The sequence below is a fragment of the Zophobas morio genome, unplaced genomic scaffold (genome assembly GCF_036711695.1).
Source record: "Zophobas morio isolate AGI-343-1 ecotype UQ-CSIRO unplaced genomic scaffold, CSIRO_AGI_Zmor_V1 ptg000006l, whole genome shotgun sequence".
NCBI lineage: Eukaryota > Metazoa > Arthropoda > Insecta > Coleoptera > Tenebrionidae > Zophobas > Zophobas morio.
Window position 1 is genome coordinate 8706544 of NW_026972111.1, and position 14501 is coordinate 8721044.

At 30.7% G+C, this 14501-nt stretch overlaps 1 protein-coding gene across 1 annotated transcript; it reads right to left on the minus strand.

The window, feature by feature from the left end:
- Nucleotides 1–7882: 7882 nt before the first annotated feature.
- On the minus strand, nucleotides 7883–9600 carry LOC135123061 (uncharacterized). The gene is made up of 6 exons (XM_064047561.1): nucleotides 9505–9600; nucleotides 9327–9458; nucleotides 9114–9276; nucleotides 8711–9051; nucleotides 8512–8657; nucleotides 7883–8463 (listed from the first exon to the last, which is right to left on the minus strand). Exons 1-6 carry the CDS (start codon nucleotides 9598–9600, stop codon nucleotides 7989–7991), a joined length of 1353 nt encoding a protein of 450 aa, XP_063903631.1. The 3' UTR covers nucleotides 7883–7988.
- Between the last annotated feature and the right edge of the window lie 4901 nt (nucleotides 9601–14501).

Consider the following 14501-nt stretch of genomic DNA (forward strand, 5'->3'; position numbering starts at 1 on the left):
CAGGAAAACATTACATCGGAAGAATGCCACGTAGACATTTGTTTGATTTGTGAGTTTATCGCCCCAAAACAGATGACTAAAATTATTCATAAGCCTCCATTGAACAAAATATTCTGAATGTTATTATTATAATTCTTACCTTATCATTATTTTATTGTTATAAAGACGAGCATATTCTCAAATTTTCCAGAAAATGGGGTGGCTCGTTCTTAATTTGATCAATAATAAATTGACTGATTCATTAATTTTTTTGTCACCTGTTTAATCAAACCTAAAAAATATGAATGCAATGATTAAAAGCCTGTTCATATTTTGCACATTTAAGATAGGATTTATTCGGCAAAATTTTCAGGTGACGTCATCAATTTCTTAGGAGAGGATGAGGAAATATATTTCGACTGAAAATTTTCCACGCCTATGATAACTGTAAAACATCTCCAATATTTCAAAGCATTCCGTTTTGCAGATTCCAAATTAAATGTCAAAATGTTGTTTCCTAATTTTAATCTGTTTCCAAAAATCTGGACGTTTCGGGTGAAATCTCAATTCGGAGTCATAAACTACATGTGTAAGACTATGTTATTTGATACAATTTAAAACCCTTTTACTATGTACAATTTTGAATTGACGTCATCGCATTAGTGGTGGGGATGATTAGACAAATTTTGGTTAGCATTTTACCATCTACATAATAAACCTAATATAAATACAAAATTTGACAAATATCGGCCCAGTACTTTCAGAGATTATCTGTCTAATTTTAAAAATCCGGGACGGCAGACAGACGGACAGACGGACATCCAGACGGAAACAGCAGACCTATTTCCGTCCTCTAGGGGTCATGATAGGTCGAGAAAATACAAAAGTAGAGAGTCGGCCGACGGACTCGATTACAATACTTCATTTGATTACGCTTACGCTAAGACAACAAATAGACAGGTGGAAAGGGAAGCCCTACTTTTTCATATAAACATAAACTTAGCCACTCATCAATGTATTGTAATTCGGGAGCTGTCTGAATAACGTTAAACATTTTCGCTTATAGGGGTTATCTAACTAAAGCAATAAAAATTTCCCAAAATCAAATTTTATAATTTTTTGGAAAAACGCTGGTTTTGTTGGATTGTACTTCAGGCGCGAGGTAAACTCTGTCTAAATAAATTGAGACCAATTTTATACTTATTTAGCACACAATTAAAATTTTCATTCTAAAAATAATAATCCACGTTTCTACTTCATTAGTTATTTTGTAAAAATTTTAGGGGCACGTTAACTTTTACGAGAATTTTATATTTCACAACTAATTTCCAAATAAAGTCAAAATATTGTAATTTTGTACTTTTTGTGCTAAAATTATGACTAGCAAGTGAATTATTTAATTTTGATTTTATTGTCAGTAATTTTTTTTAATAATCCTACAGCGGTCAAAATTATGCACCAAATCCCAAATAGACAGAGAAATTTAACTTTATTTTTTAAAAAATTTTAACAATTCCGGTCCAAATTAACTGGACTCTCTTAACTCAACTGGCTGAATAATAATAATCGTTCCCGATCGTGGTCTGTATTTAAATCCATACTTCTGCGATCGAGGTCTTTCTCGAATCGCGACTTCTGCTTTCAGGCTTTTCGAACGTCGCTTCGACACTTTCCTAGACGCCGCAATCGAGACTTCCGGTAACCGATCTCGGACTTCTCTTTATGTGACCGCCGCTCCGCCGTCTTGACTGATGATGATGACCCATCGTTTTCGTACATTCTAGAGAACCCATAGGCGTCGTACCGGGGCGGCGTATGGGTTTATTTCGTAACAATATAGTCCAACAAAACCGAGGGGTTAATCACTTCTAAATTTGTGTACACCAAATTCAGATTTCATGAATTCGTAAGAAGAATTCAGAAAAAAAATCATGATTCGGAAACTTAAATGAATTCAAACCAAATTCACATGAATTCATGGCGAATTCACATGACTTCATGGCAAGTTCACACGAATTCATGTTGCATTCAAATAAATTTCTGCCGAACCAAGCGAGTTCACAGCTTAATATTATTTTATAGCAATGAGTTGGTTGGATTTTGGGTTAACCTGAGGGTTAACTTTATGTTAACTCCAAGGTCCATTATAGCTAGTTTTTATTTTTTCTTGCAGTATAATTTCTGGATCTGGATTTTAGTTAAAGAATAATACGCAAGAGACGAATTAAAAAATATATATATACTAAAGAAAAACAATCAAACATGAACAATAAAATATTCATATAAATATTAGTACCAAAAAAAAACTTGGGTTCTTTAAACAAAAAAACAAAAATAATATAAAAAGTCTTAACAAAATACAAATGAGACTTTTATTTTCCAATAACTCTTCGTAAACTATCACTGCTTTGATGGCAATTGGAGTTTTGCAGTAACCAACAATAAGTACTCTTTTTTATTTCAACAGTTTTATTGCCATCTTGCACAGTAACTGTTGAATTGTCTAGAGTCACTTCGGAGATTTCTGCTACCCCATTCGAGTCGTTGTAAGGAGTCTCTTCAAAATCAGTCTCTTCCGTTTCGCTATCAAAATCACTAATATCACTTTCATTACTGTCATGTCTGGTCCTAGTTTTTTTTTCTAGAGTTTCAACACGCCGAATTTGTGATAAAAAAATCATTCTCTATTGCAACAATATTCAAGTCCTTGAAAATGGTTGCCACTTGCTGTTTCGCGTTTTCAATTACTGCGATAATTCCTGAGTCATTCGGCAAAGGCGCTGTTTCGTTGTATTCTACATGTTTTTCGAAGGAAAATGAAAACCATGCATTTCATCTTCAGAATTCATGATCTCATTTTGAACTTGTAATCTCTTTAGCCTATGCAATATTTCCAAAATGCTGAAGTTTACCATTGTACAAGGTGTTGACGTCATTGATCTCATTATACGGAAAAAAATTTCACAAGTTTGGCTACTATATAAAACTGGAATGAAATATGCTGATGGCATATTGTTTTGTTTGAGGATTCGAATCAGACTTACAATTGCATGAGCACTAATTTCTAAACATAAGTATGCATTCGAACTTACGAAAACGTCCATTTTCAGATTAGGCGATTTTTAATATATGACCTCCATACTCGAAAGAAAAAAACGGCTACCCATATTTTGAAAATTCTTTCCATCGGGGTTAGGTCATTACTGATATATGAAGTTACACAATTCTGAATCATTTCGAGGTAATAGGCTGTAGCCTGAGCATGACGTTCCTTTAATAAATTAATTATATTGGATGTAATGATCTTTTCTACACTCTTATAATTCATCTTGTCTCTAACATCTAAATCTGACTTGCTAAGCAGATGTTTAGATTTAGGCAAATCTTCTACTAGACTGAACAAATCTTCAACAGTAATTTCGTACTGTCCTAATATCATTTTTTGCTCTTTCGTCTTGTCAAATCTTTTAGCACTGGTTTTCAATAGGCGATTTCTCAATTTAGTAGCAATGTGGATGGTATCTTGAACACACACACCACCAGCTTGAAGCATAGGGCATGCCAAATATTTACAAAACTCATCACAATGCTCGCCCATTTTCATTTGATACAACATCGTCTTCAGAAGTCGTGTGTCACCATCACTAGATGCACCCAAGATTATAATATCATATTTTGCAGCTTCTTGCAAAAGAAAGTTCCATCTCTGCATTACGTCTTTACTGGTAAATTTATTGTCTGTTCCATAAAGACATAAACAATATGGTGGGGCCTTTTCTTGTAAGGGCTGCATCATAATACATATACCAATCTTGAAACCTTTTCATTATCAAAATAACTTTTTATAGTTGGCGCATCTACGGCTGGAAAATTTGTAATAACAAGAAATCCATTTTCTGCCAAAGAGAAACAAATCCAACCACTTGGTTGGTGGTAGGTTCAAACTGAAGTCTTCCTGTAACTCCAGTAGCATCTTCACTCATCCACAACACTCGAGGCAGCTTATATTTTGTCAAGTATTCGCTTAGTTTTTGTAACCTTACTTTACCCTCTAAGACAAAATTATCACTGTCTCGAATTGATCTTAAGACAGTTGGTACAGATGGAAGAGGCAAATTGGCTGATAACCTTTGATACGCAGATCGTCCAGCAATTATAAACAAATATGTGGAAAAAAGTTTTAGAGAATTTTCATAGCGGTTACTTTTGCAATGAAACTGTCTCTGCAGATTTTTTCAAGAGTTTCAAAAATGTTGACGTTGAACTGGACTCTTTTCTTGGTTGTGAGCTCTACTTTTATTTTTCATAAATGACGTAACCATAAAAGTATACCCATTTTATTTTCGATTTTATGTACAATTATCCCAAAGGAATCTAATGTTTGACAGTTTTGAGCAGCTTTTTCTAATACTCGCGCTCTTCTTTCTCTAAGAGAATACTTTGGATCTTTCCATTTTTGCGTGATGCCATTGTTAAAAGAAACATGTAGGATTGCATATTTATTTCACTGAACAATCCTACTTAGTTCAGTGCAATTTGCCCCCGATTGCTGAGGAATACAGTCGTCACTGTTTTTGCGAGCATACTTTTTCAAAGGTTCATCATCGTCATCAGTCTCGTTTAAATTTGTAACTTCCATTATTACATTATTATTATTATTATTTTTCTTGTGCAGGTTATTGGCTAGGCTATTACAAGCAGTTTCGTTCTCTTTAACACCATTCGGATCTTCATTGACCGAAGACAATGTTTCGGACGTGGATGAACACAATGAAGGAGATATTAATGATGTTTCACAAGACGACATAAATGAGTTGTTATCTATTTTGAAAGGTGAAGTTCGTTCAAAGGTTTCTTCTTCTGGAACACGGGTAATAATACATGGCTTATTTGTAGATTTAACAACGATATGTTGCAAAATTGAAATCTGCTTCTTTTCTTCTTTTTTATTTTCTATCAGCTTGTTTTTATCCCCACTTTTATTACTGTTATTCATCTCAATATGATGTAGTTTTACATGCCGCACAAAATTAGAAATAATCCAATGCCTTCCATTTTTCAACAGTGAGCTTGCTATCGTGACAAAACTTCCATTTTTACTTCGATTTTTGCACATACCGCATTTTATTTTTGCATTATTTCCTTCAAGTACTATATCCAAAGAAGTTAATGAAATAAGTTCTTGTATTTTCTGCATGGTGTTATTCTTATCGCTCTTCAATGTGTTTGTGACCCAAGTATGAATTTGTTTTACAATTCTTTCTTTTTCATCACTTGTCTCCTCAATTGTTTTTTTAGACAAAATTTGACTCGTAGTGGATACCTTCCTTGGTGCTTTCTCACTCTTCTCATTAGGGATACGTCTGGAAAAATCTTCTTTATGATTGGATAGCAGGTAGTTCTTCATTGAAAAAAATATTTTTACATGGCCGGGAAGTATTTTGAACTTGTCCTTACTATGCTGATATATGCCGTAAAAGTACAGACATAAAAGAATTTTCTCCAATAATGGACTGCATGTCTGACCGTGCAAACTTTTCTATATCGTGAATATCTGACATTTCAATTTGGGTTATTGCAATTGAATTATCAAATCCACAAAGACTCATTATGTTAATTAAGTATGTTGGAAACTCACGTTTTAAAGAGTTTTGCATTTTTACCCAAAATGCATTTTTTGAGACATTTTTGTCAACGGTTGCATGAGTTGGAGAGTTTAAATTTTCACTGCCAACTAAGTTTACCTGAAAATAAAATACCAAGAATAATACTTTAGATAATAAAAGCCGGAAGATGTTTCATTTAATTTTTAATAGTACATATATTACTCAGCCAGTGATCGATTCAGAATTTTAATCACAGGTGGATCCACTTAACTCACGAGCTGTAGGCGAGTGAGGTAAGGTCCATGAGTGATTAACATTCAGTTCCCTCACGCGTGAAGTAAGTTTACCATTTTTTCCAATTTTAAAAGTTAAAATAAAAAAACAACAAATTTTAAAATTAAAATAAAAAAACAACAATTTTTAAAAGTTTCGTTCATATCAAAGATCGTTGAATGCACATAGTTGCCGGAGATAAATTTAATATCCATAGTGACGGGCACAAATAAATCAACAATTTTTCTCGAATGGTCTGATTCCGTTTACCTGGTGTTTTTGAGTTGAAAGTATGGAAGAACTGGTAGAAGAAATGGATACAACGCCTCCAGATGTTGAAGAAGAAGCCCAGACTGCAGCTGGAAAGTTGCTGACTACAAAATTTGAAGAAAGATATCGTAAACAATACGATACTTTTGACCAATGATCAAAGTTTTTACCTCACTTATGATTAAAATTTTTTGATCACAGTATGAACGAAGACCAACTTTCATGGTTACTAAACAATGATTAAAACATAATTTTAACGATTGGAAAAAATTATTATCTGCATGCATGAACATAAAAACAAAAAATATATACTTACATTTCGACTTAAATCAAGATTCGGAACGTCACCCATTTTTTCTTTTCAGTTAAGGCATAAACGACAAGAAATCTCTGCAAATTAGGCCGGGAATAGCAGTGGTTGCTCCGATGATTGCACACTGCACCATGAGTTGGCGCGAAGAGACTTCATTGGTTTAGTCAAGGTTAACAAAACCGTGCAGATTTCAAATAGAATTCAATTAAATTTACAAGAATTCAAAAAGAGTTCACACGAATTCACAGAGAGTTCGCGCAAATTCACAGAGAATTCACGCGAATTAACATGAATTCAAGAATTTAGACGGAATTCATAAAAACATCAAGAAGTTCAAATGAGTTCCTATGATTTCAGAAATTTGCAAAGATTTCTGATGGAATTCACCTCAAGTGAACAGCAGAATTCACGAGTGATTAACCTCTCGAATTATTTAATTGTAGAAAAAATAAACAATAAAAATGTGCTTCAATGTTTTGTAGCCTAACCATCGATAAAAATAAACTCAAAATCGTAGAATTTTCAAAGTGTAAAACTATAAAATTAATTTAAATAGAAAAAAAGACCCGGCGCCTCCACCATATATGGCACTATAATATTATTTTGTGAAACTTTCTAAATCAAACAAATATCTATTCTAGAAAAAATATCACAATAAACAAAGCTAACACACATACATATTAGTCATAACACTTACTATTCTTTGTGACAGACGAGAAAATCTAAATTCAACTCACAATTTTTCAAAAAATAACGTTCCTGAACAATTTCAAAACAGACTATGCACATGTAATTTTTTGTAAAAATTTTCGCAAGCATTTTTTGACATTTAACAACAAGACGGAATGACGGCTGCAGAATTAACAAATATAAAATATTAACAAAAACTGTATAAAAGGCAGAAAACAGTATATAATATTCCAAAACATTTTCGAGTACCAGGGTGTCGTGAAATATTGATTTTTGATAAGTCGTATCAGCAGATACCCTTAGTATAATGTTAAATCATAATCAAGTTTTACGACTACCACAAATTTGGTCAAACATAAAATATCACTTAAACTATTCGAAAGAAAAATAACCACAGCACCAATCGCAAAAATTTTTCTTATGACGAATAGAGTTTTTTGTAAAAAAGAATGCTTTAGGAAAATTTATTGGTTATACGTCGGCTTTAATTCATGAAATATTATACACAAATCACTCGGAACGATATCAGGACACTTGGCGATTGTAAAAGCCTTTCATAAAATTAAAAATAGATTTTACTGGGGCGGTCTCCAAAAATATGCAGAAAAATGTGTAAAAGGTGCACGCATTGCCAAGCTCGAAAGGGAAAGTACAGTAAAAGGAAAATCGTTTAGTGCGTCATTTTTGCTTTACTAGAACATATATGTTAACAGACTATGAATTTTCGATTGGTTTTTATTAATACTGACTATATAACTTTTGTTCCAAATTCTAAAATTGACACTAATTAATTACTAAACCATAATGGTATTTTTCATAACCTATAACATTAAATATGCATTAAATTTTAAAACGTTTTAGATATATTTATTTTCTCTAATTTCTTGTTCCTCCATCATCTTCTTTTCTTGCATATAGTGATACATATCACAATTTGCCACAAACTCCATAACACTCTTCAAATTTTCCCCCTCCATGTTACCACCTTCTGTGTTAAAATCTGGCAACTTCTTTTCATTCTCGACCAAATTTTCTTCCGTTTTGTCTTCCTTTTTTAAAACCAGTTTAATAATTTCTTCCAAGACATTAACAAAACCAATTACTGAAAGACCTAGAAGAAACCCCAAAGAACCACCAACATCTGACAAGAAAATGTTCCAGTCGTAACTAATGACTTCTGTGAGATCTGTAACCAAGTCGGAAGCGAAATAAATGCTAATGGTGCTAGATGGTGACAAAATGGTGTCTGCATCTTTCCTGCTTTCAATCTGGTAGTAGTAGATCGAGTTATTACAAGCATTCACGCAGTTACATTTTTGCAAAATATCTTCTCTGGAATCATGACATCAGTTACCGATTTGACGTGTGTCTAGTTACTACCTCTTAAATTCTCCAAACAAATTGTTCACTGTGTTTATGGCTGATGAATTGATACACTCTGGATATTCATTTTCTAATTGTCTTAGCCAAGGAACTTTGCAGCCAGCTGCTTTGGCAGCGGCATTGTGAAGACACTTCTCTTCACACTGAAACAATGACTGACCAGTTTTGATCATCATTTTCACTTTAGTATACTTACTTTAGATTTACTATAGGCTGGATCATCTAAACAAGGATCGCTTGTCGTTGATATTTGGTTATAAGTTTGAACAGTTAAAGTTAGATGAACGATTTCTGCACTTTCTATGTATAAGTAATCTGTATTAATAGTAAGATCATCTTTGACGTTGTTTTGGTCGTGGATATGGATTTCGAACCCAGAGGTAGATTGACCGTTATCGTCTTTGGTTTTCTCTTTGGTTGTATGCTTGAGGTACAACCAGTATCCTGTGCTCACGGAAAAAGTGTCCGCTGTTTCCTTGGGAATGATGGTGTGGCAAAGACCGCGATCCGAGTAGTATGAACTAGTGAAGTTAATGTCTAAAAACGGGCGCATGAAAATCCATATTGTTATGTGTACCACTACACCAATAGGTACTTACTTTCGCCCAAACCAGAACCCTTATAACCATACAGTGGAATCGTCTCGTCGAGACTATAGGTTGTTTCATTCATAAATTCTTCAAGTGTATAACTATCAAACCGGAAAAACTTGAAAGTATCATAAGCTGCTAAGTCCCCAATTACGGATCTCAATCCATATAGCTAAAATTTACACACTTAGTACTTTAAACAACATATTTTAAGCTACCTACCGGAAACAAATGACTTTTGAACTTCGGTCGTCTGCAGACGGTCACTGCCGGGTATTTAATAGTATCGTTTCGTCTAAACTTATAGTACGACGTAATAGGTGGATGCATGATTTTATTAACACATTCTGAAAGCTAGAGACAATTTTATGTTGCGAGAATCCCGAAAACGATAATTTACCTGATAGAGCGTGATGCAGACGCACACAACCAAGAGAATTAATTTGACTAATTGTCGAGGGTCTGTTAAACACTCTTTGACTTTGACGAACGCCATCGCGGTTATCAGAAGGTAAAGTACATTTCAGACATTTGGATTCAAAATGACGCTCTATCTACTTTATCTCTGATTTATTGGATTAATCTTTTTGCATTGTAAATTATGTCTTGGCGTTTATTGACAACGCTAGAGCACACCTGGACGCATTTTGCTGAGCTTTTACGTGTGTTGTTAATACACTATTTTGCTATGTGTGGAAATTTACAGCTGCTTCAGTTCTGCGAAGGCTTTATTTAATTTCGTGTCGTAATTTTTTCTTGCATATCTAATTTCGTGTAAACAGTATCTAAAATTGATTCAATGAATTTTTCCATGTTTGTATTCATTTCTGGAAATACTTTTTCTCGCTACACTGACAATCAAAATCTTTAAAACTGTGAACACTTTGGTAATGATTTTCGTAAAAAAGCTCTATCGGCGCAGTTGCGACTTACCCATCTAGTATATGTATGTCTGGTCCAAATTAGTTTTTCTTGTTCGAGTTTCGTAAAACGTAACTAATATACGATTGTTTTAGTTTAAAAAAGTTAATGCAATGTTAAAGTATTATAATGAACGGAAGTTCATCGTTCTGACTTTAAAATTAAATGTTAATGAATGAATGAATCACTGAAATAAACACACATAAATAAAACTTGGATAAATTTGACGCTGATGTGACTTATAAAGAAAATAAATACGCATGACTAACAGGTTAATAAAAGAATGACTATGGAAAACTTGGTGGTATTATTCTTGTCGTTGATCTTATTGTTATAATTTTATATTTTTATACCAAAAAAAAAAAAATTAAATGCCCACATGAACAAGTTCTATCAATTTTTTACAAAGTAATGTAAAAACAAAGAATATATATGTAGATATACTTTCTCAAGTATATTATAAAATATTTAAAAATTGTTTGCTACTATAAAGTAGAGTCCACGAAATAGTGAACATTGTCTGTAAGTGTATATTGGAAGCCCCCAGTAAACTGCTGATGGTTTACATTGAAACATTTCAATCTCCATAAATCAAAAAATTTTAAAATTCGAAAAATTGAAAAATTGAAATACTGAAAAATCGAAAGATCAAAAGATCAAAAAATCGAAAAATTGAAATAAAAAAACGGAAAAGCGGAAGACTGATAAAGCGAAATAGCCAAAATAAAACATCGAAAAGTTATAAATTGAAAATCTGATAAATCGAGAAACTGAACAGTCAAAAACATCCAAATCTCGATAAATCGGGAAATCAAAACATTGAAAAATCGAAAAATTTTAAAAATGAAAAATCAACAATTTGAGAAAACGAAAAACAAAATTGAAAAACACAATCTAAAACCGGGAGGTCGAAAAATCGAAAGAGGAAGAAATCAAACATTTGAAAAATTCGAAAAATTGAAATATCGAAGAACTGAAATCCAGAAGTCAAAAATCGAAAAGTCGAAACTGAAATATCGAAAAACTGAAGAATGGAAAAACTGAGAAATCCTAAATCTGAATTGTCAAAATTCTGAGTATCTGAAAAGTTTAAAAATTGAGAAATCCAAAAATCAAAAAAGAAAAGTCAACAAATCGGAACCCTAATAAAATCGAAAAATTGAAAAATCAAAAACCTGATAAATTAAAAAATTGTATAATTGAAGAACAGGAAAATCTAAACAGTTGAAAGTGAAGAAATGGAAAAATCGAAACATCGATTAATTGAAAAATCGAAAAATCTCAAAAAATCAAAAAGTCAAAAACGTGAAGTTGAAAAATCAAAACTTTAAAAAATTGAAAAACTGAAAAATCAAAAACCTAAAAAATTGAAAATTTAAAAAATCAAAAAATTTAAAAATTCGAAAAATTGAAAAATCGAAATACTGAAAAACCGAAAGATCAAAAGATAGAGAAATCGAAAAGTCCCGAAATCGAAAAATCGAAAAATTGAGAAACCGAAATAGGCCAAAATCGAAAAAACCGAAAGTAAAAAGTTGCACAATTGGATAAAGCGAAATAGCCAGAATAAAACATCGACAAGTTGTAAATTGAAAAACTGATAAATCGAGAAACTGAACAATCAAAAACATCCAAATCTCGATAAATAAAATTGAAAAACAAAATCTAAAACCGAGAGAACGAAAAATCTAAAAAGGAAAAAATCAAACAATTGAAAAATTCGAAAGCTTGAAAAATTGAAATATCGAAGAACTGAAATGAAAAATCGAGAAATCGAAAAATCTAAAATTTTAAAAATTGAAAAATTAAAATATCTAAAAATTTAAAAATCTGAAATTTAAAAATCTAAAACGAAAAAGTAAAAAAATTGACACATCGAAAAATCCAGAAGTCAAAAATCGAAAAGTCGAAGAATCGAAATATTGAAAAATCCCAAAACTGAAATATCGAAAAACTGAAAATGAAAGAAAAACTGAAGAATGGAAAAACTGAAAAATCCTAAAACTGAATTTTCAAAATTATGAGTATCTGAAAAGTTTAAAAATTGAGATATCCAAAAATCAAAAAAGTCAAGTCGAAACACTAAAAAAATCGAAAAATTCGAAAATCAAAAATCTGATAAATTAAAAAATTGTAGAATGGAAGAATAGAAAAATCTAAACAGTCGGAAGTGAAGAAATGGAAAAATCGAAACATTGATTCATTGAAAAATCGAAAAATTGAAAAATTGCAAAATTGTAAAGTCGAAAAATTGAGTAGGTAACAAATAATCGGAAAAATCTCAAAACTAAAATTTCGAAAAATTGAAAAATGAAAGAAAACTAAAAAATCTCAAAACTGAACTACCTAAGAAATAAGAAATTAAAAAACTTAAAAATTGAGACATCAAAAAGTCAAAAACGTGAAGTTGAAAAATCAAAACTTTAAAAAATTGAAAAACTGAAAAATCAAAAACCTAAAAATTTGAAAAATCAAAAAATAAAAAAAATTTAAAAATTCGAATAATTGAAAAATTGAAATTCTGAAAAATCGAAAGACCAAAAGACAAAGAGTCGAAAAATCGAAAAATTGAGAAACCGAAATAGGCCAAAATCGAAAAAACGGAAAGTTAAAAGTTGCAGAATTGGAAAATCGAAAAATCTAAAAGCGGAAAAATAAAAAAACGGAAAAACGGAAAACTGATAAAGCGAAATAGCCAAAATAAAACATCGAAAAGTTGTAAATTGAAAAACTAATAAATCGAGAAACTGAACGATCAAAAACATCCAAATCTCGATAAATCGGAAAATCAAAACATTGAAAAATCGACAATTTGAAAAAACGGAAAATACAATTGAAAAACAAAATCTAAAACCCTGAGGTCGAAAAATCGAAAGAGGAAGAAATCAAACATTTGAAAAATTCGAAAGCTTGAAAAATTGAAATATCGAAGAACTGAAATGAAAAATCGAGAAATCGAAAAATCGAAAATTTTAAAAATTGAAAGATTAAAATATCTAAAAATTGAAAAATCTAAAATTTAAAAATCGAAAACGAAAAAGTAAAAAAAATCCAGAAGTCAAAAATCGAAAAGTCGAAGAATCGAAATATTGAAAAATCCCAAAACTGAAATATCGAAAAACTGGAAATGAAAGAAAAACTGAAGAATGGAAACACTGAGAAATCCTAAAACTGAATTGTCAAAATTCTAAGTATCTGAAAAGTTTAAAAATTGAGAAATCCAAAAATCAAAAAAGTGAAGTGGAAAAATCGAAATCCTAAAAAAATCGAAAAATTGAAAAATCAAAAACCTGATAAATTAAAAAATTGTAGAATTGAAGAACAGAAAAATCTAAACAGTCGAAAGTGAAGAAATGGAATAATCGAAACATCGATTAATTGAAAAATCGAAAAATTGAAAAATTGCGAAATTCTAAAGTCGAAAAATTGAGTAGGTAAGAAATAATCGGAAAAATCCCAAAACTAAAATTTCGAAAATTTGAAAAATGAAAGAAAAACTGAAAAATCTCAAAACTGAACTATCTAAAAACTAAGAAATTAAAAAACTTAAAAATTGAGAAATCAAAAAGTCAAAAACATGAAGTCGAAAAATCAAAACATTAAAAAATTGAAAAACTGAAAAATCAAAAACCTAAAAAATTGAAAAATTGAAAAATAAAGCAGTGAGAAATCGAAAAACTGAGATGTTATAAAAGTTAAATTTGAGAAATTACAAAAACTAAATATTTAAAAATCATAAAATTGAAGAGGAGAAATATTGAAAATCGTCAAATTGAAAAATTGAGAAATTGTAAAAACGAAAAATTGAATAATAAATAATCTGAAAAATGAAAAAACTCAAATTTCGAAATATTAAAAAATGAAACAAAAACTGAAGAATGGAAAAACTGAAAAAATCTCGCAACTGAAATATATAAAAACTGAGAAATTAAAAAACTGAAAAATTGAGGAATTAAAAAGTCAAATAAATGAAGTCGAAAAATCAAAACCTAAAAAATTGGATAATCAAAAACCTAACAAATTGAAAAATTGAAGAACTGAAGAAATGAAAAATCGAAAAACTGAAAGTTCATAATTAAAGTCAAATTTGAAAAATTGAAAAATCAAAATATTTTTAAATCGTAAAATTATAGAGAAAAATTGAAAAATTGAAAACCGAAAAATTGAAAAATTGTAAGATCGAAAAATTGAAAAACAATAAATAAGCTGAAAAATCCCGCAACTCAAATTTACAAAAATTGAAAAATGAAAGAAAAACTCAAAAATGGAAAAACTGAAAAATCTCAAAACTAAAATATATAAACATTGAGGAATTAAAAAATTAAAAAATCGAGAAATCAAAAAGTCAAAACGTGAAGTTGAAAAACAAAACTTTAAAAAATTGAAAAACTGAAAAATTAAAACTTTAAAAAATAGAAAAATTGAAAAATTAAAGTAATGAAAAATCGAAAAACTGAGATGTTATAAAAGTTAAAT

Bases quoted from the DNA above. Each gene is read 5' to 3' on its own strand.
- LOC135123061 (XM_064047561.1), bottom strand. From the start codon at position 9,600: ATGGCGTTCGTCAAAGTCAAAGAGTGTTTAACAGACCCTCGACAATTA. The intron at 9,459-9,504 runs GTAAATTATCGT...AATTGTCTCTAG, and splicing joins TCTGCATCACGCTCTATCAG to CTTTCAGAATGTGTTAATAA. The intron at 8,658-8,710 runs GTAAGTATACTA...TCATTGTTTCAG, and splicing joins CAGCCTATAGTAAATCTAAA to TGTGAAGAGAAGTGTCTTCA.